The sequence below is a fragment of the Lytechinus pictus genome, chromosome 13, assembly GCF_037042905.1.
Source record: "Lytechinus pictus isolate F3 Inbred chromosome 13, Lp3.0, whole genome shotgun sequence".
NCBI lineage: Eukaryota > Metazoa > Echinodermata > Echinoidea > Temnopleuroida > Toxopneustidae > Lytechinus > Lytechinus pictus.
Window position 1 is genome coordinate 5711093 of NC_087257.1, and position 25555 is coordinate 5736647.

At 36.5% G+C, this 25555-nt stretch overlaps 1 protein-coding gene across 2 annotated transcripts; it reads right to left on the bottom strand.

Annotated features, from left to right (window-relative positions):
- Nucleotides 1-1144: 1144 nt before the first annotated feature.
- Nucleotides 1145-24191, bottom strand: LOC129274801 (peroxisomal carnitine O-octanoyltransferase-like). Of its 2 annotated transcripts, XM_064108548.1 has the most exons (17): nt 23762-24191; nt 23459-23585; nt 20757-20900; nt 19315-19439; nt 17910-18091; nt 16937-17067; nt 15846-15957; nt 15335-15422; nt 14351-14464; nt 13289-13393; nt 9639-9722; nt 8811-8921; nt 7850-7980; nt 6388-6511; nt 5834-6006; nt 5242-5361; nt 1145-4264 (listed from the first exon to the last, which is right to left on the bottom strand). In XM_064108548.1, the coding sequence occupies exons 1-17, from the start codon at nt 23762-23764 to the stop codon at nt 4144-4146; spliced, it is 1995 nt and encodes a 664-aa protein (XP_063964618.1). In that variant the 5' UTR covers nt 23765-24191; the 3' UTR covers nt 1145-4143. The 2 variants fall into 2 exon arrangements, with proteins under 2 accessions (XP_063964618.1, XP_063964619.1); XM_064108549.1 differs by lacking the exon at nt 23459-23585 and having other exon boundaries at nt 23762-24076.
- Nucleotides 24192-25555: the final 1364 nt, after the last annotated feature.

Sequence of the window (25555 nt, forward strand, 5' to 3'; positions counted from 1 at the left end):
GAAAAAAAACTGTTTAAATACGGAGAATGATATTCCTAAGTAGATTTACAAGATAAGACACTTCTACACACCCGTCTTTGACACTATTGAATGACATACAGCAGAGATTAATAAGTGAACAGAGTATTAATTCAAAGTGATGATACCGATAGTTAAAGAGTAAAGGGCGAGAGAAAAACAGAGTATGAAAAGAGAATGGGAGAGAGAGAAAGGGGGATTGTTTGCACTCCTTAAAGGGATGGTCCAGGCTGGAAATATTTGTATCTCAATAAATAGAGTAATATTTACAAAGCAAAATGCTGAAAATTTGATGAAAGTCGGATGACAGAAAACAAAGTTATTGAATTTTAAAGATTTGCATTATTCCGGTGAAACAGTTCTACTGTTCTAGGCATGCTTTGAATATTCATTAGGTGGGTGGTGATGTCATATGTGATTAAGTGCATTAGTTATTATTGCCGCAACTTATTTCATCATAATGGAGACACATCATTTACGCAAGTATGTAAAAATGAAACATTTATGATTTCATGTAATAACATAAGAAAAAGGAAAGTGGGGATGTAACATCATAAGCCCACCTAATAAATATTCATGAAGACATGCCTAGAACGGTTTCACATATCTTTAAAATTCAATAACTTTGTTGTTATCCGATTTTAATGAAATTTTCAGCATTTTGCTCTGTGAATTTTACTCTATTTATTTAGATATTTAGATATCTTCAGCCCGGAGTATCCCTATATTAAGCAAAACTTGAAAATGTCACAACTAGCTTTTTATTTTACAATCAAGCTTTCATGAAATTTGCAGTTTTAAATTCTTGTTGGACTTTCACTCTATTTTCATATCAAATTTCTTTTTGGGGGTAGACTTGGCCTTTAATATTTTAATTTTTTCATTTATTTCACCTCCCTCAGGCTCTTTCTCTGTCACTTGCGTACTTTTCTCCTTATTCGCTATCATCAGATTTCCTATTCTTTACATGTAGACACAGACACAACCACCTTCACCCACACACACCTCACCTGCACCCCCACACACATACAATGGAAGTATGGAACCGAAATCCTCATATTAATACATACTAGTCTTCCATTGGTTTATCCCCCTCCATACAAACAATTACATTTACAACAAATGTACATTTTGAAGATTTGGTTTATTAATTTCATATGATTTCCATGAAAATTAACTGGAAAAATATCAAAAATATATATATTCATATCTCATCATATACAAACATATCAATGAAAGGATAGATTTTAAAATAGCCACAAACTACAGAGGATTTGCACAACTTAACCTCCCTGTGTCAAGTACATGGAAGGCCGGGGTAGCAGTAATTTTTTTTCTTTACCAAAGAAAAGATAACAAAATGCACATAAATAAACATTTAAACTATAATGATTTGATCATTTGATTTTTTTTAGGGGAAGGGGGGGGGGGGGGGTTATGACAAACCAGATACAGATTAAAAATTTTAAAAAGCGATAATTTTCTAACTTGTTGTACATGTACACAAGAAAGTATGTACTGGTCATCTAACACAGAATATATTCTCCACTATACATTTCATCTAAATGACCAATAACTCTTAATGTCTTTGTTAAAATATCTTGCTGTGCTTTAAAAAAAAGTAAAATTATATTTCATGCTTAGTCTTGCAATGAAATGTTCAACAGTTAATGCAATACGTTATTGCAGCATTTTTTTTCTCCGAGAAATATTGGCAAATGGATACAAAAAAAGGAACATAATATACTCTAAGCATTCGAACTTGATGTTTGATAATCAAAAACGGTACTTTACCCACAAAGCATGAAACAAACATCTTACTCTGTGTAGTTTGGTACAATATTCTGGGCCATTTTCATCAAAATGTTTAATTTGTGCAAGTTGCAAGCAATTGTTTGGTGAGGCAGAGAGAGTCTACCATTCATTACTTGATTACTTAGCCGGGAAAAGACAAGAAATATGCGGCACTGTAATAGAAATATTACATTAAGTAGCATTTGCATAATACCGACGCACAAGTACCACTAAATTAACCCTGTGTTTATTTCAGCTATCAAATATTGAATACCTTGACAACTTTAATTCAACAAGAATTGATTTTGTTATGACACATAACAGATACACAATTAGAGATGAGCTTACATGAACTTACTTAGCAAATACATTTAGGACTGTCAATAAAATGAATATTCATTGTCTTGAATGGCTGAAATCTGCTTTTCATGATAAATTACAAAATTACAAGATATCGGTAATGTTGTAGACCATGATTACATTAGGAAAAAATTAACTTAACCCAGTGACTACTGAATTTTTCAAATTCAAATAGACTTTGTACAGAGATGAACTGGTTATCGTACCTAATTGGTTAAACAAAATATTTTAATATACATGCACTGATATTTACCTGATGTTGAGTGTAGGGGAAGGGTGCACCACATGATGTCCAGAAATTTGAAAATTATATGTTAATAACAAAAATGTATTCATATTTTTTCATTTAATACCTATTAATATTTCTAACACAACTACATAATATGTGTAGTACTGCTTTCATATATATTCCAAAGAATTAATAATCTGATATATGTAACTTACACGTAAAAGGCAAAAAGGCAAAAATAAATTCATGAAAAAAATCATTTGAAAAAGCTAAAGATAACATCACATCTTGACTATTGGCTAAATGAAAAATATCCATCGCTATTTACTGATACACTGTACATCTAACTTACAAGTAAAAGGCAATTCAAGGTATTCACAAAATTCATAAAAAACAACATCTTTTGAAAAAGCTATACATATAGATCACATGTCTTGGCTTCTGGCTTTTATGAAAATTTTCCAGAAAGCGATTTCAGTTTCAATATTCAGAAAAATCATGACAAAATTGATACAAAATGAAATACCTGAGAGTTGATCGATAAGCATTAAGTAATGAGGTATTTCAAGAATTACAATTGTACACATATTAATGATACTAATAAACATTGCTTACATAGCGCATATAAGGTGGTATCATCACGAAGAGGAAGAGGAAAACAAAAAATTAGAAGGTAAAAAACAAAGGGGAGCATATAATCAAAGATGGTTCAAGTATACCTTAAGATCTTACAAAAAGGAATTATTTCAAAGGGAACCTACATTATTCACAATCATCATATCATAATTCAACGCACCAAATGCTTAGCATGAAAATTAAATCCTTACCAAATGTAAGAATGAAGGGATTACTGATGAAAGCACATATCTTTTGTGTACTTTCAAGTGCATCCATCTAATTTGTATTGTATTCATATTGGAAAACATTGTTTTTTGTCTAGTTTAGTATATTTATAAGTAATACCACACTGGTGCATTGGCTCAGTTGGTAGAGCATCTGTCTCACAACCGGGAGGTCAGGAGTTCAAAACCCGGCCGCATCAGACCAAAAGACGTTAAAAGATGGGAGTTGCTGCTACCCTGTTTGGCGGTCAACGATTAAAGGGATAGAGCCTTGTCGATCTGGCACTGCTCAGCAGCTGCTGGGCCCACGATCAATTGGGCAAAGCAAATTTTTTGAGTATTTCATTTCATGTTTATTTAAAACAATATAATATTGATTTTCATTTTTTTTTCAATATGAAGGGTACACAAAGTTGGTTTAGAAAGCAAATACGATTGCAAGAATGTTTGAATAAAGTAAAAAATGTCAGTCCAAATATTTATTAGAATTTCTCAAATTACTGATAATGTTGTTCTGGTTTGACTTTTAATAGAATTAGGCATTGAATGTTTATCATGGTTTGAAGGTATCTGTTTACCTTGGGAGCAAGACTTTACTTGATTGGCATTGGCCAAGTAGAAATTGTAACATCACTTACATTGATCATTTGAAAAACAGAGATATACTTAACTACTGGACCAGACGCAGCTGTCGCTTTAAGAATTTTGCAGAAAGGAATAAACTTTCCAATCTGTGATGAGAGCTGAGATGGCTAAGATGACCTCACCATAAAATAGGTGGGTATTGGTGAACATAACAGTGATGCCGATGATGATGGTGATTATGATGAAGATGGTGGTGGTGGCAGTGATGAAGATGGTGATGATGATATGATGATGATAAAGATGATGAAGATGATATTAAAGTTTGGCATTGAGGAGCAGGTTTCCAATCTTATTCAGAGCCAAGGTAATTTCACGGAATAATTGGTGGGTGTCGGTCTCGGCACAGTTCTTGAAGGCACTTACAGTAAACTGAAGTCTGGATGATGATAAACAAGACGAAAAAAGAGAGAAAAACACACTATACCTCAAGAAAATGATCACTTTTAACTAGCAAGAATATATCATGGCATATTAGAAGCTACAGGTATACTAGAAATGTTTATGTCAATAATAATGATAATACATGTAATAATAATCATAATAATAAATACATGTAATAATAATAATAGTAATAATTAATAATAATGATAAAAATGATAATAATCATACTAATAATAATAATAATACTAATACTAATAATACTACTACTACTACTACTACTAATAATAATAATACATGTGGCTTATAAAGCGCCAAATCCAGTCTGTCGAGTGCTCAAGGCGCATAAAGAAAATTAAGAAGTAAAAAGAAAGGTTTTAATAATTTTTTTTAAGACTCAACAGATAAAATGTGCATTGTATACATCCTGTCTAAATACACACAGCTTTATCACTAATATCATTATTACCTTTCTCATTATCATCATTATCTGTATAATTATATTTAATTATTATCAACAATATAGTCAACATTACTATTATTATCATCATCATCATCATCATCATCACCATTATCATCATCACCACCATCACTATCATCATCATCATCACCATCATCATCATCATCATCACCATCATCATCACCATCATCATCACCATCATCATCACCATCAACATCATCATCATCATCATGCATCATCATCACCATCATCATCATCATCATCACCATCATCACCACCATCACTATCATCATCATCATCACCATCATCATCATCATCATCACCATCATCATCACCATCATCATCACCATCATCATCACCATCATCATCATCAACATCAACATCATCATCATGCATCATCATTACCATTATCATCATCATTACCATTATCATCATCATCATGAAAACTGTAATAGTCTATATTTTTAGATATATATATTACTACTATTACCAATTGATTGTTAGATATTACTTACTCATCTTTTCCTATCCTATAGCAGCACATATATCCATCATTTCTCATTGGCGCTATAGATCCAAGGATAGGTGTATAACCAAGGGTACTGGTCGACAAGGTAAAATTACCGCCTCCACCACTGCCAAAAAAATCACAGCATTAAACAGGTTGAATGCAAAACTCATAATTGATTCCCTTAAAGAGGTATTTCAGACTGAATGGGCTAAAAATAGCACAATTGAACAGATCGATTCAAATTAGACAGAAAAAAAAACGCCGACATTTTCATCAAAATCAGATGAGGAATAAAAATGTGATGACATTTCAATAATAAAAATGTTCTATTTTTTTCTTACTCTCTGTTTTTTAATGTATCATTTTGGTGAAAAAGTTATATGCATAACTCCATTAATATGCAGAGTGATCTGATGCAATCTCCCAAATTTTTTTTTGTATAAAAAATATTCAGTTTTACTAAAAAACAAAACTTCGACTGAATATGTGAGATCACAATCACTGTATTCAATGTATGCATGCCTATTTGTGATCAAATTTGTCAGAATTATTAGTTTTTCATAGTGGTTGCGGCTCTGTAAATAGCACAGCCTCACCTGAGAGTATAGGCTTTATCAGTGAATAGGTCGGGTACTGGTAATCCCAACTCTTGAGAGAGAATGTAGAGGCCGAGAAGATGACGGTCTATTCCTTGACCGCTGGCAGCTTCGGCCATCAGGGAATTGTGTTTGTCATGGGCTCTTCGCAACAGAGATAGCTGGTGTGAACTCTGAGAGGTGAAAAGTGGGAATTGTCATTCATAAATTAGGGAATAACAGTCTCTCTGCACCTATATCTTTTTATTCTCCTCCTCTTTTTTTCCCTCTCCTCCTCCTCCTCCCTCTACTCTTCTTCCTCCTCTACTCCTCCATTGCTCTTCTTCTCCTCCTTCCCTTTTCTTCCCCTCCTCCTTCTTCCTCCTCCTCTTCTTGTTCTTCTGCCGCCTTCTCTTCCCCTTGTTCTTCTCCCTCTACCATTTTCCCTCTTCTTCTTTGTTTCTTCAACTTCTTTGTGATCTCCCCATCTTGGACTAATCTTTCTTTTGCATCATCCCCACTAAACCCTCTCTCTCCCTCCCATCTCTCTCTCTCTCTCTCCATCCAATATTTACCTCTGCCTTGCTATCCAGCATAGCTTTACACCAATCAATAGCCTCCATGGTACACGATCTCATTGTGTCTGTTCGTCCGTGATAGAACTGACGAGTTGTTGCCGTTTCATATGCTGCTCCAGGTCTGAAAAAGCATTTACGGAAAACAATAATACATCTTGTTCCTTCAAAATTTCCGGTTCTAGTCAAAATATAAATAGCATTGACAAAGATATCACTGGTTGAGTATGTCTTTGGACTGTTTATCTTGGAAAGTATGCTGTTCAAATTTTGCAATGACACTAAGACTTTCACGCAAATTATCAATCAGAATCTTTGGGTGCTTCATGAAACTGTTTCTTGTAGGTCCCTCTGGGCCCCGTCTCTCTAGGAGTTGCGATTGATCCGATCAACCAAAACTATAAAAAGCCAGCAATGCCACACTTCTAAAAGTACATGTATGTTTATTCAAAATGTTTTCTCGATATGATGCATACTCATACACGTACATTGTCTTGACAATTCAGTGTACTCCTGTTTGTTTATGAAAAACATTGTACAAATTTCCTGCACAAATAATTAAATCATTGATCGATTTCCATATAGTTGAGGTTGACTGGATCAATCGCAACTCCCTATATGACAGGGCCCTGGTATGGATGCTTGTTTTTTTTTGGATGGGGGAGTAAGAAGTATATCCAACAAGATCAAATTTTAAAGCTAAGTTCGTATGAAGACTTGGGGGAGTATCGACTTACATTTCTTTGTACCTTACATTTTTTCGTTGTTGTACATTAAAGCTAGGTCTGGGTTTACTATATCTAGACCTATAATAACAGGGTAACAATAAACCTGAGTAAACCTTGAATTGAAAAAAGCTTTCTTTGATTTGTGGAATAGTTTGCCAGTGTATCTATGGTCTCCTACATCAGTGGTGTCATCACAAATAAATCTAAGGACATAATCATCTTTGTTGTAGTGTAATAAAGGCCAGCTGCATGTAAAGAGCAAAGAGCAGTTTTCATTGATCATGCTCTATACAAGCAACAGTTTTATACATGTATATTATGAATATCATTATTTCATTTCTCATTGTCATTCCTCAAAATTCTGCTGTAAAACTAGTTCTTGAATCATCATCAAATAGCTCCCATTATTAAATGTAGAGGTGTTGTGGATCAGTGGATAAGTCTCCAGACTTAGAACCACAAGGTCTGGGGTTCAAATCCCACCGCAGCACTCGCGTCCTTTGGCAAGGCGTTTATCTACATATGCAACTCTCCACCCAGGTGTAGTAAAGGGGTACCCGGTAGAAACGAATTCCTTGAATGCTCGAGCGTCCGATCAGGATGGCCGTGCTAAAGCCTGGGTAATAGTATGCAGCGCTTAAAACATTTGTATAAAGCGATATATAAACTTGTATATTATTATCAAAATGAAATTATTATATATTATTAAATGCAACCACTGGCTCGATTCTTACTTCCCAGTAGCTGTATAGTATGCAAGTTGGAGTGCCAGCTGTATCGTTGCATCGGGGTGCATCTTGTGTTTCTTCATGAAATCTTTGCCAAACTGATTATAAGAACTGCATAGAACATCAAAATTGGAAGCCTGGAATTGGAAACAAACAAAAGGGGTGTTCAATCAATCTGTCCACCGTTAGAAGTGTTTAACTCTAAAGGCCACCGCACACCTTACGACCCGACTGGTCAGCGACTGGCTTGCGACTGAGTGAGGGAAGATGTGACGTCACGGCTCTTGTCAGCTTGTGCGTCGCAGACCGGTCAGAGACAAGTCGCAAGGAAAATCGGAAGGATTTGACATGTCAAATCCTTATGACTGGATCGCAAGCTCAATCCAACTTCCAGCCAATCAGACTGTAGAGTTGCACGATGCGTATATGATAAACAACGCGCATATGCAGTAGTAAGCACACTTTCTCAGTTGCTATGCCCAAAAGCAAAAAGCGCATGCGTAAGTCGCAGATCGGATCGCAAGGTGTGCGGTGTCGAGGCTTATGACTACCTTGCGATTCATTTCCCCTCACCCAGTTGCCGACCAGTCGGGTCGTAAGGTGTGCGGTGGCCTTTAGTCCCTCATAAAAACCCACCTCTTCTAATGAGTGTGACCATCCCATCCATCCCTTAGTTATTACACTGTAAATCATAATAATTGTATTTTGTATTTTAGAAGTTTCCTAGGGTGCTTGATCCTAACATTTTACAATGAATGTATCAACTCATGTGATTTTTACCTTATAAATAAATTGAATTTAATTGAAAAAGAATCATGGCCGACTTCAGAAAGAATTCTGGCTGACCAAAATCTTTTCACCGTTCAAACTCAAAGCTTTAAGACATTATTTACTTGATAGTATTGCCTTCCTCTTCTAGCAGGAACATGGTTATGATAACCAGGAATGTATGAATACAATACCCTACCAGTTTATGATATGTCTCTGTCGCATGTTGAATGTCATCTTGAACCTTCTGATCGACAGTGAAGATCATCTCTATCGGCATGGCAATGTCAGGTCTGACAGTATGCTTGCCCTTTTAGACAGAGATGGAGGAAATAAAGAATGTAAGAGAGGAGAGAAAGCTGATCGAGTTTTAAAGCAAGATGAAAGTAATCTCATCAAGCAACATTCAATAGCATTTAACATGCATCAACCTGATCAACTCGAAAGTATGCAAATATTCCATGTTTATGAGTGCGATCGCTCTGAATATAACATGAGTGGGCAAGTTGGAAGAATCTATTCAATGACGTGAAGCAGAGTTGAATAGACTGCTTAAAATGACTGAATGTAATATTTGAACAGTTGCATGGATGACAAAACATTGAATATTTGTTTTATACAATGCACGATTTGTAGACATAGTATTGACCAAATAACCAAAATAGATCAAAAGTATTAATAGGACTTTCAAGGAATAATAAGGCTAGAAGTATAGGGGCCTTTTCACACATGAATCTTGAATCATCATTGTATTCATGATTGCAATTCGTCTTTGGAATCATCAGACCTTCACATGCTCACTCGAAAACTGTGAGTTGAATTCAAATTCCCGAGCGAAGGCGGTATGTGTCCTTGGTGACTTGTCAATCAAAGCACTGCATCGATACGATGAGTGCATGACAATTGTGTTATCTACGGAAGTGCTTGAAAGGACACGTAAGCTCTGCTCCCCAAAAGAGGTCAAGTCTTTCACACGTAAAATTTGTACCGTAAGAATCTATATATGTGATGTATAATAATCACTTACAGGCATGTCGCCACCATCCTTCAACATCTTCTGATGAATAAACATGGATAAGACTACCACCACCATCCCATCGAACGGAGCATGCTGTAATGAAAGAAAAGAGATAATCACAATAATGTTCTGCTTTCATAAAGTGCTTATCGAGGTAGCATTTCATGAGAGGACTTGTCGGATGTTTTTTGCCAACAAGTCCTGTTTTATCCGACAGTTACTATAGTTACAGTGGCTCTCAGCCAATCAAAATCAAGGAAAGTTGTCAGATCTGACAACTTGAAACACTCCCCTGGGCCCCAATTTCGTTAAAAAGTTTCTATGATAGCAATTCTTGCTGGAATACCACCTTTCATTGGAAGACCCAACCCCAAAATCTGAATTTTCACGATTGGGGTGATTCCATACGTGTCGTACGGGACATTTAGAGAACATTTGACAGTTTTTTTTACAAGAAAAACAAAAATATTCCAGTAACTAAAGGTGATCATCAAGTACTACCAGTGTTAGAAAAACCAAGACTTAACATGACTTGAATTCACATCCTGTATAATACAGATTTAAAATAGTAATGTGTCGTACGGACGCAGAAAAGGTGGCTTTTTTCGAAACCTCAAGTTTGTACTCTAAAGTCTGTGAGTTGGACAGATAATTTTCATAGAAACTGAACTCAAATTCATATTCAATTACCCAAGAATAAACACATCTATGAAAGAAAGCAAAATAAACATTCATGAATAAATAAAGCAAATTACAATTTTCGAGAACATTGTGGCGTACGGGACACTCAAAATGTGTCGTACGGGACATCTCTAAATTGAAGCCAAACTTTCTTACTTTATGTCTCTTTGACTTCTTCAATCACTTTATTTGGCTGATGATAATGATAATCCTATCAAACTAAAGACATTCATTATGTTAAAAACCGCTATTGGCTGAATATTTCTGTCAATATATCATAAACAAAATAATGTGTAGTACGGGACACTTCTGTGTCGTACGGGACACTTGTGTGTCGTACGGGACACTTGTGTGTTGTACAGGCACTCGCGTGTTGTACTGGGCAGCCTGAATAAAACAATGAACTTTTTATCAGAAGGGGAGCATTGCCCCTAAATTCGTCCTTTTTAATGAAAAGTCTGTTAATAAGTAGTCATTCAGGACAATATAATTAAGTAACCTCAATATATACAATCGGGAGCAATATGCTAACATTTTTTTTTCATGTTGGGAAATGTACAAGGGTTCACAGCATTTTTACGATCTAAAAAACTTGAGGTTTTGTGTGAAATTATATTTTAGTGAATTAATTTATGATTTCCAATACACTATTTAAACAATGAATGAATGAAACTGTTTGTGTAAATTATGGGGCTAAAATGTTATAATTTTTCATATAAAATGTATATATATGACATATATCACAACTTTCACTTGTAATTCCACAAAATATTTTTTTCTAAAGAAATGCGGTTCTACTTTTTCAAACCTTTCTGCATTTCATGAAACCATATGGTTTGTCTTATTTTCCAGATTTTTTTTTTACAACTTGAAAAAAGTAAGGAGTTTCAATACCGTATATAAAAAAAATAGTGATCATCAAGGGAAGTCCAAATAGTTGATTGATATGTAATTTTTTTTTTACATCTTATAATAATTCCTAATTAGCATGCAAGAGGAAGTCATCTTCCAGGTTAGGGTGAATCAATTATAAAGGTTTTCTTTTCGTGAAATTAACCTGCTCTGACCAGTGAAAATCACCAGTTTAGCTGAAGGGATTCACAAAAGAATACACCTACATGAAATCAATTAAAATGGTTAGAATCACCTATTTCATGTTCTATGGAGATAAAAAAAACATATTTTTTTTAGTTCACTTTATGTAAAATCAATTACTTGAATTAAAATAGGCCTACTACTTACAGTTTCTGAATCCAAATCCTGCAATTAAATGCATTATATATTGTGTCGTACGGGACAACTTTTAATAGGACAATTATTGAAAAATGAAGGGCAGTGATTAGATCCTTATGGGATAAATCGATCACCCATGGGTCAAAGAAAGAGAAACTGATATTGTGAAATTGCATCATCAAAAATAAAATTGTAGGAAAAACTTTTGCATTTTCATGTGTCGTACGGGACATTGCCAAAAATAGGTTTGGAAAATTCAGCGCTGCCCCTATTATGGATCATGAAAATGTTGTAGATGTTATTTGGAACCATCAATGATACTTTATTCCAATGACCTGCAATATTTTCAATCTTCTCGTGCTTTGCCAATAATTGTTTCAGGCAGTGTTTGTACTTGACTATTTAATTAGCAAAGTTATTGGAAATTGAAAATTCCATTGTTACCCCAAAAAAAAACTATATCTGACTCAACTTTTGGTTAAAACTCATAATTTTCATAAAATTTAGGTATCATAGTAAAATATTACACTACTTATGACTTATTGAAAGCATGTTGAAATTTATGATATTTTTGAAGTTCTAGTGTGGAATCGCCCATTGTCATGATGGTAGTTGACATTCCAGCAAGACTTGATATACTAGCAATTCTGTATGAAATGGGCCCAGGTTAGCAAGTCTTGAGCACTTTAGAAAATATATTATAACCCTAGTCCGTTGAGTCTGTCTTGGCCACAGACGGGGTATGTACGACTGACTTAAGACATGTCTTTGAGACAGTGAATTGTGTGTTCTGTATGGCCTTGGTCTCAGATGCTATAAATGTCTTGGTATTCTGTCTCAAGGGGAAATTTCTCATGCATCGGATCTGATGTTTGGAGCGTCGTGGCCCATTGGATTAGTCTCCGGACTTTGAAACAGAGGGTCGTGGGTTCAAATCCCAGCCATGGCGTAATTTCCTTCAGCAAGGAATTCATCCATAGTGTGCTGCACTCGACCCAGGTGAGGTAAATGGGTAACGGCAGGAAGCAATTCCTCAAAAAGCTGTTTGCACCTGAATAGGTAGCCTAGGTTAGCTGGGTAATAATAATAGCAGGGAGAACAGTTTTCGGAACTGAAGTGGCTACACAGGGGCTCCATGCAATTTCCAAAGTGCCAAAAAATGAGACCAGGAAAATCTCCATTCAATGCAAAGTAAAGCCACTCAATCCAACGTTGCAGGTTTACGCCGTAGGTTATGAAAAATGCCCCCCCCCCCAGAAGTGACAAATCAAAATACCCTGGTGGGTGCTTCATAGAGCTGTTCGTAAGTTAAGAGCGACTTTAAGAACAACTGGTGATCCTTTCTTGTGGTATATGGTATATTCATTTGCGATGGTATGGCACGCAAGAAAGGTTCACCAGTCGTTCTTAAAGTCGCTCTTAACTTACGAACAGCTTTATGAAATGGCCCCCTGGGACTATAAGGGTTAAGCCATGCACTCCAAAATTTTTTTGCTCGATTAGCAGTGTTGAATGTCTTGAGTCAGTGATTGCGTAGAACTTGGTTTTAAATAACATCATGGCTACCTGTTCCTTGTTTCATGAAGATCATCATAAAAGACAATCTGACATTCAGACCATTCAACAGTAAAATTGTTATTTTGATTTCCGGAAACAACCGTCAATACATGGCAAATCTCTTAAGTTTCCAATGCAATTTGTCAATGATAATACCTTTTGAGGGCCTTGATGGCTAACACACTTACATCTAGATTTGAGCAGGCACATCCATTAGCAGTCATGACTGTGGAGTATCCCTTGTCAAACCATCTGTTGTGTGGTGATGGTCCCGCTATTCCATGTGCACAGGTCTACAGGAATAGAGATTTGTTTAAAGATAAATTCCAGTAGTTGCAGTAAACACTGATTTCATGAGAAAGTCTGTAAAACCAGGCTTAATTGTCAGTATATCATCGAGGATCTAGATCTGGTACAGTTACATAAACTGAACTTTGTGAAATCTTGAAATCTACGCTGAAAAATGTTCGGACTGAACTTCCCCAACACAGATAAGCGCACGTGGGACTGTGTATAATTATTGCTTTGAGCGTCGGGCCCGACGCTCTACCCGAATCCTGTGTTTATTTGCTGATTTCTCAGCAATTACACAATTTCTTCCAGAATCCTTTGGCACATGCGTTTTATTTATACAAACAGACACTTTGGTGGTCATTTCATTGGATTCTGTACGAACTCATTTTGATATCGTTACCAAAACTAGCATTTACCTTTAAAGGTCATGCTAGTTTTAAAAGATGCTGAAATTGGAATCCCATTCCATTTCGTGTGTATTAATCCTCTAAAATACTTGGAGGGGAAGGACTGGAATCCACATCTCGTACATTTTCAGATGCAACGTCTGCAACACACCTCGGTTTTGGCATGTTGCCATGAAATTCAAATGATCTTTTGGGACTAACCGAGTATAGAGAGCATATTATTCTAAAGTTTTGCAATATGTTGTACTTTGGACCATGTGATTTTGCACTTTGGTTGCCTGATCCATTGTACTGAATTTTACTGGTTTGTACTGGCTAGGACTGGATGGTGTTGCATATTACAGAACTGGTGCCATTGTACTGTATTTTACTGGTTTGTACTGGCTTGGTCCAGCTGGTATTCCATTTGTCACCTGAGCCATAGTAGTGGATTTTACTGGTTTAAACTGGTTTGGACTAAATGATATTGAATTGTTACCTAAGCGATTGTACTGGATTAGACCGGTTTGTACTGGTTTGAACTGACCAGATAGCGTTCTATTATTTTACCTGAGCCATTGTCTGTGGGTGACCATCGTCTATGATACAGCCTACGATACTACTCTTGATCGTCTCAATGTGAGCTCTGTTGGCAGGGTCTAATGATACCAGATGCTCGAAGGCCTGGGAATTAATTACAAAGAATTTTTTAACACTATAGCATTATCTTTACTGCATTCTGTCGAAGACTGGTTCCAACCAGTTGTCATGAATATTGTCCTCTGCAGAATTTATACACAGTCAATGGGAAACAAGGAACAGAGAAAATATGGTATGATATTGACTGCAAATAAGGAAAATGATTGCCAAGGAAAAACACCTCGTATATAGGTAATAATGTGCCAGAAGTAAATTGCCAATTCGTCAACTGCCAGCTCGTCCACTCACCACATGGTCTACTTTCATTTAGTCTAATACCATTCCGTCCATCAACATTTAGTCTAACAACCATTTGGTCCAATAACCATTTGGTCCAATCACCACTTCGTCTAATCACCATTTTGTCTCATAACCAGTTGGTCTAATATCCATTTCATTTTCATTCATTTTGCACAATTAACACTTAGCCCAATTAGACCAAATGGTATATAGACTAAATGGCTATTGGACCAACTGAATATTAAACGAAATGGTGAGTGGACGAATTGGCAATTAGACCATGTGGATAAGGATGAACTGATGGTAGACTGAAAGACAGTAGACTAGTTGACAATAGGACAAATTGGCATTAGATGTATTGGAAGTAAACCGTGCCACATTGCACAGTCTAATGAACAATGATCATTATAAAATGACAATGATATTGGATGGATTTTCTTCATGTGACCAAAAATATTCCACTCATTTGAACCAATAATGCACTGACCTCATAAATAAACTATTGAAACTACCATGATATTTTTGCTTCCCAAATCAGCCTCAAAATGGCAGTTATAAAGAAAATAAAATGTGAATACAAAAATGCATAACACTGAATGGTGGTAACAAACATACCTTTGCATATGTGGGTCTATCATCCGCAGTGAGAGCACCAATGCATTGCCCCCTCTCCTTGCTCAATTCCTTGATATAGGACATCTGCCTGCAAGAAAGAAAAGAACCTCTAAAAACATACAGGCAAAGTTAACCACTAAAACAAACAAAACCAAATGAAACAAAAACATTGTAATACAGTGAGCAAATCTATGTACAATGAACTTAATTGGAGTTTTATTTACCTACGTCTATGAAGAAGTCTAAATGAACAAAATTTGCTGTTTCTATTAAACTGTTTAAAGGGCTGCAAATTGGCTAGAAAGGGAAAATAAAAAGAGGGGGGGGGGAAATAAAAAGAGGGAGAAAAATAAAAGTTGCTTGGTGTAATAGCAAAACGAAGAGAGATATGGTAGATATTCTACAGGATTGCAAATAATAATTTTAAATTTTAACACGGGAAAAATCCTAGGTTCACACATTAACATAATTGCCTAGTACAAGTATGTTAGTCCTTGGAAATTGTCCTTACCTGAATATCTCTGATGCTGTCAGCAACTGACCATTGCGATCAAAGACGGTCATCTTGAAGATATGACCATTACATATCACATGGACGTGTGTTGGGCAAGGTCCCTCTCGTTCTATTAAACAAAAAGAAAAAAAGTAGGAGAGAGATCAGTGAGCAAACTAACAAGTATCAATAAGTTGTAGCACACCACTACATTTCTTATTCATACCAGCTACACATGGCAGAGTCACTGGTAATATAGAAAACTAAGATTTCTTGACGAAATAGATTCTTAATAGAAAGAGAGATGAAATTAATCAATAATTCTCTCTTACTCAGTCATTCAAGATTTAAATATTCAAGTCAAATGAGGGTGACCAATCTCTTGGGCAGGCAAGGCATAGACATTCTATCATGCTATTCAAGAAGGGGGGAGGGCATTACAACAGATCCTCCTCCCCGAACAATAGGCTTGTACTGAATCAATGACTGGTGGCCTTGGATTACTGTAACCCTTTACTTGAAGAGGGGGGGGGGGGGAGGACCATAAATAGCCCCCCGCTCAAAATCTTTAACAATAAATGTACTGTACGGGCACTTTTTACTTTCCTGTCTTGTGAAAATGTCGAGACCACATTTGCGAAAGCCGAGTATGCAGTTACAAAATTACACAACATTTATCTCTTTACGGGGGGGGGGGGGGGGGGGGGGGGAGGACCATGAATTAGCCCCCTTCGAAAGTTTTAGCAATCAATCTACCATGCAAATATTTTTTTGCACCCCTCGTTTACTTTTTTCTTTCAAGTTTTGTGAAAATGTTGAGACCACACTTGCGACGGTCGTGTTACGAAATTGCACAACATTTGATTAAAATAACCCTACACTTTTTGGCGGGGAGGGGGGGACCTTGAATAGCCCCCCCCCCCTCGAAATTTTTAGCGATAAATCTACAGTGCGATTTTAAGAAATTGTGCAACACTATGTAAATACATGTCAGCTCCCCCCCCCCCCGAAGTGACAAGAATCAAAATACCCTGGGACTATTAGTGTTACAATGTAAGCCATGCACTCCAGTTAAGAAATTAATAGAATTGTTCTTTATAAATACACACCTGTTTTGAAGTTTCTAAAGAGGGTGTCCCTTTCCAGTCCAGGTTCTCGACAACTGTGGAACAAGCCTCGTAACTGGTTCATGGAGAATATCTGGGTCCCTGCACGGTTCTTATCCACCGGGATCATCTCTCTGAAAAAAGTAGTACCAAATATAATGCATATTTATTATTTATCTTAGGGCCTTCAATCAATCCTACGAGATGGGTTTTATGTCGTGTGCAGACAAAAAACTGTAACATTATGATGGGAATTAAATATTTTGCTTGAACGAGTGTTAAAGACCATTTACCATGTACATTGTCTTTAATTTGTTACCAAGTCACATTCACAGATGCACATTTCTATGTTAATATTTTAAGCATTAACTAGTGCATTCAATGTAAATTGTAATGAATGTCTACCTGAATTATGATATACTTGAAATAGTGCTAAAAATCAATCCACTTTGGATCCCAGGAAGTTCATGATTGGGCATCCAGTTCAGTTCGGGTTATCATCACCCTAATCATCGGATCCTGGCTTGGCAACATAATGGAAAATAAGCACTTTCCTCCACTCACTGGGGAGCATTCCAAGAAAAGTTTCCGAACTCCATTGCGAGGCATACTGCACAAAGGCTTCCATGACATTATTTCAATTTCAAAAAGTTTTTGCAGAACTACCCTTTACTATTATATAATGTAGAAACAACTGGGCAATTCCATAAAATATGTACGTCCGACCCCATATAAACTGTATCTTTCTAATTTCTGGTTCTTTTGACAGTCTGTAATGTTCTCAAAAGGGGTCGGATGTACAAAAAAGGTTGATTATTTTACTGAATTGCCCATGTGTGATCCAATCATGAATCTAATCACAATACGTATGTTACTAATGTTGCACTGCAGCCTCCCATTTGCTTGCATATAACAGGCTTAGTACGTGTAGGCATTGTACAGTGAATTCTATACAACTCGCCTCATTGTGGCTTACTTTCTGATAAGTTGGTAGAAGCTGAGTAGATACCAGAGGCAGATAGCCCCCCTCTCGAGTTGGGACCCCTCCCTAGGGGGCCACATGGAACCCTGGGCGGGGATGGGTCCTGAAGGGTTCTGAAGAACCCCGAGAGGCAAGCGCGTCTCCAGGTAGGCCTTCTCCTCCCACCACTCCTCGAGCTGGAATGAAATATCAACAAGACATAGTCCGGTAAATTCATCTCTCGGATATTTGCAGGGAATCTCTAACAACTGTATGTATTTCGATAATGACTACTTAATCTTATCTTACTTTTTTTTTTTACTGCGGGGCAGTTTCAAAAAGCTGTTCCCAAGTGAAGAGTGACTTTAAGAATGACTGGTGATCTGTTCTCGTGGTAAATGATATTCACCTTTACATGTTCATTGGTGATTGTTTGGCCCGTAAGAAAGGTTCACCAATCGATCTTAAAGTTGCTCTTAACTTTATAGGAACAGCTTTATGAAATATCCAGCGGGACCCAGTTGCATGAAGGTACTATACCGGCAAATTTGCCATCATATGGCAACTACATGCACCATCAGGTTTTAAATTTTCACCGTTTTTAGAGCAAGGCCACTTTACACTGGAGCAAATGCCTATACATGTACTACAGCACAAATTGGGAAAATTTTACACAGGGCACAAAAAATAATCCATATCCATTTGAGAAGAAAGATTGAGGCCAACCAACAGGGAAAGAAAGGAAGAAGCAAATCAAAGTTAACAACCTTGGGCCCCTTGCATATTAAAGTTACTATTATGGTAACTTTGCCATGCGATGACAACTACCATGGTAACTACACTAAACAGCCAATCAAAATCAAGGATTTCATGGAAGTTACAATTGGATGGCAAAGTTACATGTACCACAATGGGAAGTTTTATGCAACAGGGCCTTGTTGGATCAATCGAAGCCTCTATACGTTGGTAATAATAATCAACAACCAATCAACATCAAGGATTAAAATTGAAGTGAACATTACTGCCGTACTTGGCAAAAGGAAGCAATTTAAAAAAGTATCATTTGTTGTAAACAAGCAATGTGTGTTTGGCATTTAAATAGGCATCAATGCAATATTTTCTTCCAAGATCTTTCCATAGAACAATCATTTCTTCCCCAAATTATGCATGAACGTGCAACATACAAAGGCTGTTTCAGAAACAACAATAACTTCCCTGAAATCCTTGATTCTTACTGGTTGTTGATCAGCGTTACCATGGTAGTTACCATTAGATGGCAAATATACCATAATAGTAACTTTCATGCAAAGAGGTCCTGATCTTAATTATTCATTTTGTTACAAACAAATGTTTTCAATGAATCCCACAAACATGAATTTCAAACCAGATATTGTAGTTGAAGCAAATTCAAATGACTCACCCAATTTTTCGTCTTACTGGCTCTCTCCTCAAGTTTTGCATGAAGTGTTTTACCGACACCATGACCAAACTCTCCCACAATCCTCTCTGTTTCCTGCAGCTCTTCTTCAGTTAGGAAAGGTTTTACTGTAGACAAAGCAAATGACACTGGGTAATTTCAAGTTCAGTGTTGACCTTTTGGTGTTGGTGTTAGGTCAATTTTTACACGATTATAACGCCAAACATAAGATGAAGATGGTCCCGAAAAGTCACTCACTAGTTGTTGAGATATCAATAATGTGATTTGGATCAGTTTCACAAAAAATGAATAAGTTTTGGAGCAAGGGGAAACAATCAAAATTTTAACACCAACACAAACACCAAGGCCAACACCGAACTTGAAATCACCCATTATACTATATAGTAGATGAATGATTATTTGAATGCACTGTAAAAAAAAATCTATAATTACAATGCTTGCTTTAATACTGAAGATACATGCACATACTATGTAGGTATTCTGGATGAATAAGACAATGGATAGAAAAGATGACTCCACAAGCAAAGAAAAATAAGGCAAAAAAGGTTATCCCTCAAGCACACAATCTCAAGGACTATGATTCAAATCAAAGTGTATGCATGGGCAATGTCCACCACTTGTATGTTAAATATTGTGTTTTCTAACATTATGAAAATGGGCAAAGGACCGAGAAAACTAATATCATGCGTATTCCTAACATTAATCGTAATGGGGTGTTGCATGAAAGAGGACGCAATCAACTACAAATAAACATTTAATCAAGGGACTTGATTACAGACTATTATAATAGGATGGCACGGACATGTGTCACAGTGCCGGTGAAAACAATCAACCACTGCACATATATCACATCCACGCAATATTTTCACTCGAAGTCAGTTGCTGGTTCGGCATGTAAGAGACCCAATTGGTGGATGTGGGACAGTCCCGGATGGTTTATTTTCATTTGGTCCAACGCAAATTCGTCCAATTGCCAACTCGTCTACTATCATTTGGTCTACCATCAGTTCGTCCAATATCCACATGGTCTAATTGCCATTTCGTCCCCTCACCATTTTGTCTAATAACCAGTTGGTCCAATAGCCACTTAGTCCATACCCCATTTGGTCTAATTAGACAAAGTGTTAATTAGGCAAAATGAATGAAAAAAAAAACCGAATATTCGACAACTGGTCCTGATATGAAATGATCATGGACGAACTGGTGATTAGGCGAAGTGATGATTGGACGGAATGGCATTAGACTACATGAAGGTAGACCATGTGGTAAGTGGCTGAGTTGGCAGTGGAGGAATTTAGAAATTTACCTCCCGGATGTCCACAAAGACCTACAAAATGTATAGGCTTGATGTGGAATTGAATGTACAAAAAAATCATGAAAGTTTTATGCTTTGCTACATTAGTCTTCTACATTGTATATAATACCTGATTGTAGGTATTTATGGAGGGTTTGCTGTAGTGGTGGAACAGGCAGCGAAGGCAAGTCCTCGTCATACTGGAATGTGTGTTCCCTTTGAGTAGATGAGCTTGAATCCATGGCAGAGGTGTGCACCAGACCGCAGTGGAACTCTGAAAGATAAACCAGTTATGAAGTTAATAAACAAATACAATTCACCCAAGAAAAAAAAATTTTTGCTTCATAGGCAAATTAATTACATCATCATAAAATTCAGGGATGATTCTACAGTGAGACAAATAACTCATGGCTTCATACATTGATCAGCAAGAAGAGTTTGTTATTTTCATATCAAAATTAGGTTGTGCAGAAAATTTAAAATTTAAACAAGATTGGTAAAAAATATGACAGTGTTCATGACGATTGGCTTTATTTCTTTTGTATTCTTTGTTAAGTTTCCTTCCCTGATTTATATGGAGAGTGGATTCAGATTCACACACAAGTTTCTGCACAAATCATCACCGATACGACTGGGTATTTTTGTAATCTGCCAAGCGTGAAAGATTTGCTAAGTTTTAGGACTCAAATCAAAGAAGAGATCCCCTCTTACCATATTTATCTTGCCAAATTGTTTATTAAAACATATTTAAGAATTGTAATGCACTGTAACTACATACTTTCTGCCTCGATCAGTCAAAATTCTAGAAGTCAAATAATCAGCAAAGTGAAAGCATTTTTTCTAACTAGGATGTTGTAACATAGTAATTTACAATCAAATGGATCTCCATGAAAATATGCTTTAACAAGTAAATTATTACAGGATCTGAGCGTGCATTATTCATCTTCTAGTGGAAAGTCATTCTTAAAATAAATTCTGAAATATTGTCTGAGAGATATGTTAACCTTTACAGTAGCCCACTCTTTAACCTGAATTGGATCATCAATACATCAATCTCCTTATAAGTAGTCTGTACCTTGACCTATTATTATCAAGTACTGCAGAGCAATCGTTATCATTGTCTTCTTGTAGTATGATGAATAGTGATAAATGAAGACAATGAACCTCTCTATATTTCTACAGTTTATTAAGTTTAAAAATAACCTAATTCTGATAGGGAAAACTTTGAACTTTGCACAACTGGGCCCCATTTCATATTAAAGGTTTAATATGATAGTCACGTAACTCTTGCTGAAATGTCAACTACCATGACAACAGTGACAATTCTGCTTCCCGGTTGGCTCCTCCATTGAAAAAATGTTTTACAGTTACACTGTTAGTCTCTCCAGTTTGTATCATTTTTGTTTTCCTGTTTACCAGTACCCCAGGAGGGTGAATGAGTTAATAAACTAAACTACATATATACTAACAAGAGTTTTTATCTTTTTTTTATGAAATGGGGCCATGCGGGGGAAAAATAGGTCTACCGTATGAACTCATCTATTTAGTTTAATAAAGAAAGACAGTAGAAGTCTAGTGACTGCAATACTAGGTGGTTTCAAATCTATAGCTAGAAATATGAGCATTATAACTTGAAGTTCTACATACATGCACCTCATAGGGGGGGGGGGGGGGAGAGTCTCAGCCTTGTTGGTAAATTTGACCCCCCCGACAAAGTTGAGCTTGCGCTGTAATTATTCATAAAGAGGTGGGATGCAAAACGGCAAGTGTCGTAGACCTCTCTATCGAGGGTCAGGGGAGACTTGGCTACTTGGTTGATGAGGTGCACATTTTAAGCACATTAAAAAAAAATTACACCTTTTACGGTAATAAGTGATCAAACTTTTCTTACAAACAATCAACTAACAATCAGGCAAGGTCATCAACTCAAAATCAGTGAATGAAAAAAAAATCAAGTACTGTACTGTAGGTCAAAGAATTTTACCATGACAATATTTCAAGGTAAAAATAGTTTGGGGAAAAACAGGCAGGTTTTGCAAGTTGCAACAATCAGGTACATGTACCATGCCAGCAATGTAAATTCAGCTGGTTTTAGTATAATTTAATGAAAAAAAGGAAATTTTTACAAAAGTTGCAAAGTTAGGCAACGCGAGTTGTTTTGTGTCCTGACAAGCCAAATTTCAATTTTAGAGAATTGCGAATAATATTTAATAGTTTGGTGGTAGTAATGAGACAGTTATTACAATGCAAAAAAAATCTCATATTTGATGCAACATACCGGTACATACTACATTGTCATTACATAATGCAGATCCACACATATTGATAAGACCCACAAGAAAAATGATTTCATTTACATGTAGGCCTAGATCTAGATATAGGCCTCGGTGTCACACTCAATGCCATTGGCCCACCCAAGTTAGGCCTAACATTAGAGATTTAGATCTAGGCCTAGATCTAGACTATATTTAAAAAAAAATTATCGGCTAGTGTCAAATTTTACTCAAAATCAATATATTGTTCAGCATCATTGCCATTTTATTACTAATTAGGTAGGCCTAGTGTCTTTTGTAACTAAGTTACAGACAGCTCTTTGTAAGTTAAGCTTTAAATATGAAACACTGAATGACTGATCAGAAAATTTTGATGTTAGACTCAGAGTCAGACTGTCACTTTCGTCATGTTTGTGCAAATAATTGGCCCCTTGGCCTTATTAATATAATCATGATAATTAATGTTACTTACATTCTGAATAGATCTAATGTTAGTCGTTACACAAATGATTTTGTTTCTTTGTAGTATAATACAAAACGTAGTCTCCATTGAGCTTACTTTTCTTTACAATATGACTGTCCCAAAAAGGTCTGATCGCTCTCGAGTGAAGTGCAAGCTGGAGACTTCTTTTCGCCATGTCAAGCGGCATTCTAGCGGCCATGAGTAAGATCGCAGTGCCGAAGCTCTGGGTGGGAGAGAGAGGGGATAGTTCCGTAGAACCGACCAAACAAAATCCAATCGACGCCAAATCAAATGCACGTTTACAATAATTCATTTAATCATAAACACATACCGTAATCAGAGAATGAAAAAAAAAGAAAGACAAAGGTCGAGGTATAAAAAATATTAGTCTATGCTTACCATACAAATCACAAGATACGGTTTTTCATGAACTTTGAAACAACTCCCGAGCTTCGGCGACGCACCTAGCTAAACGATCGTAAAGTGGGCCAAACAAAGTGGGCGGGGTTGAGGCATACCCTGCTGGTATATGCATATGGGTACGTATGGTGGTATGATCCGTCAGGGTCGGGCATCAGGCCGGGGCCTACATACACAACTTAGGCACTCGGGTGCACAGGCAGATCTTTTTTTTTTTTTTTTTTTTACTTCTCTCAATCTCTCTCCCTGTCCCCTATATTCCTCCCATACAGTGGCGGACCGTGACCCGGAGGAGACAAAGCATTGGAGGGGCACAGCATTGTTCACAAAGAATACAGTGCCCCTCCAATCATTTGTCTGCTTCGGTTCACAGTCCACTACTGCTGCTCGAATATATAGCGCCGGTCATATTTCTCCTACCTCTTTTATCGTATACTCTCTCTCTCTCAATTCCCTTTGCATTTTCATCTGTCTTTCTTCTTTTCCATCTCTAATTATCTCTTGCTCATTATTTCTTTATTTTCCACTTCACCTTACCCTGCCCCCTCCCTCTCCTCCTAATTACTCATTCTGTCTCTCTCTCCCCCTCTCCCACCTCCTCTCCCTCACACAGTATACCCAAGCCATCGTGTAAATCATATTAGTTTTGTCATGATATTTTTAAAATATTCTCGTGCTCGTTGATACATGAAAAATCATTGTCAAACAATGACACAGAGGGTAGGTCAGGCAAGAATCAGAAAAATAATATCATGGTATCCTATCTCAAAAATAATTTAATACAATCACTTGTACTATAAATAAATCAGACATATCATCTGGAATGTGGAATGTCTTGGAATACTATAACAGAAAAATACAGCACAATCAGGGAAATACAGTACATGATAAAAAATCTGAGAATATATTACATTACCATAAAAATCTACATCTTGAGATGAATAAATATCTCTTGACCATTCTATACACATGTAGTTCATAACTAATTCAAATACCACATTGGTTTGGCAGATGAACAATAAACGCCTCCCAGGAATATTACTCCAGGCTGAAAATAATATGATTTGAACAGATGAAGAAAAAATCAGACAATAACAAAGTTACGGCATTCCCAGAAGGTAAAACCAGTTCCACTGGACCAGTTAGACCAGTATAATTTTAACTGGTAACTCTGGAAATTGGAACATCGGTTTACTGGTCTAACTGGTCATACTGGTCCAGTTAAAATTTTACTGGTCCAGTTAAAATTAAACTGGTCTTGAAATACTGGAATTTTATACTGGTCTTGTTTCTGGTGGTTGTTACTGGTCTCACTGGTCTTCATACTGGTCTCCGATCAAGCTGGTCTTTACTGGTATTTTCTACTGGTCTGACTGGTCTTCGAACTGGTCCTCGAACTGGTCTAACTGGTCCTCGTACTGGTCTTACTGGATCAATTTATTACATGCATTTGGTTTGTTATATACCATGGTTAGTGAAATGTGATGGAAAAGATGGTTAGTAAATTAATCTTTCTGCTTTTATTTTAGGTGTGATATATGAAATTACACACTTTCATTGTAAATTAGTTCACACACTCATTTGGAAAGTTTTTAAACAACAATGAGTGCCATTGCAAGGATATTCCATTCTAAATCCTGATTTTTCTGTTTAAAATAGGAAATATGCAAATGAGGTAAACCACGTGTTCAGCATCATCAGAATTACTGGTCTTGACCAGTTCAATTTCAAACAATGAATTACTTTAGACCAGTTGACTATATCAGAGGAATA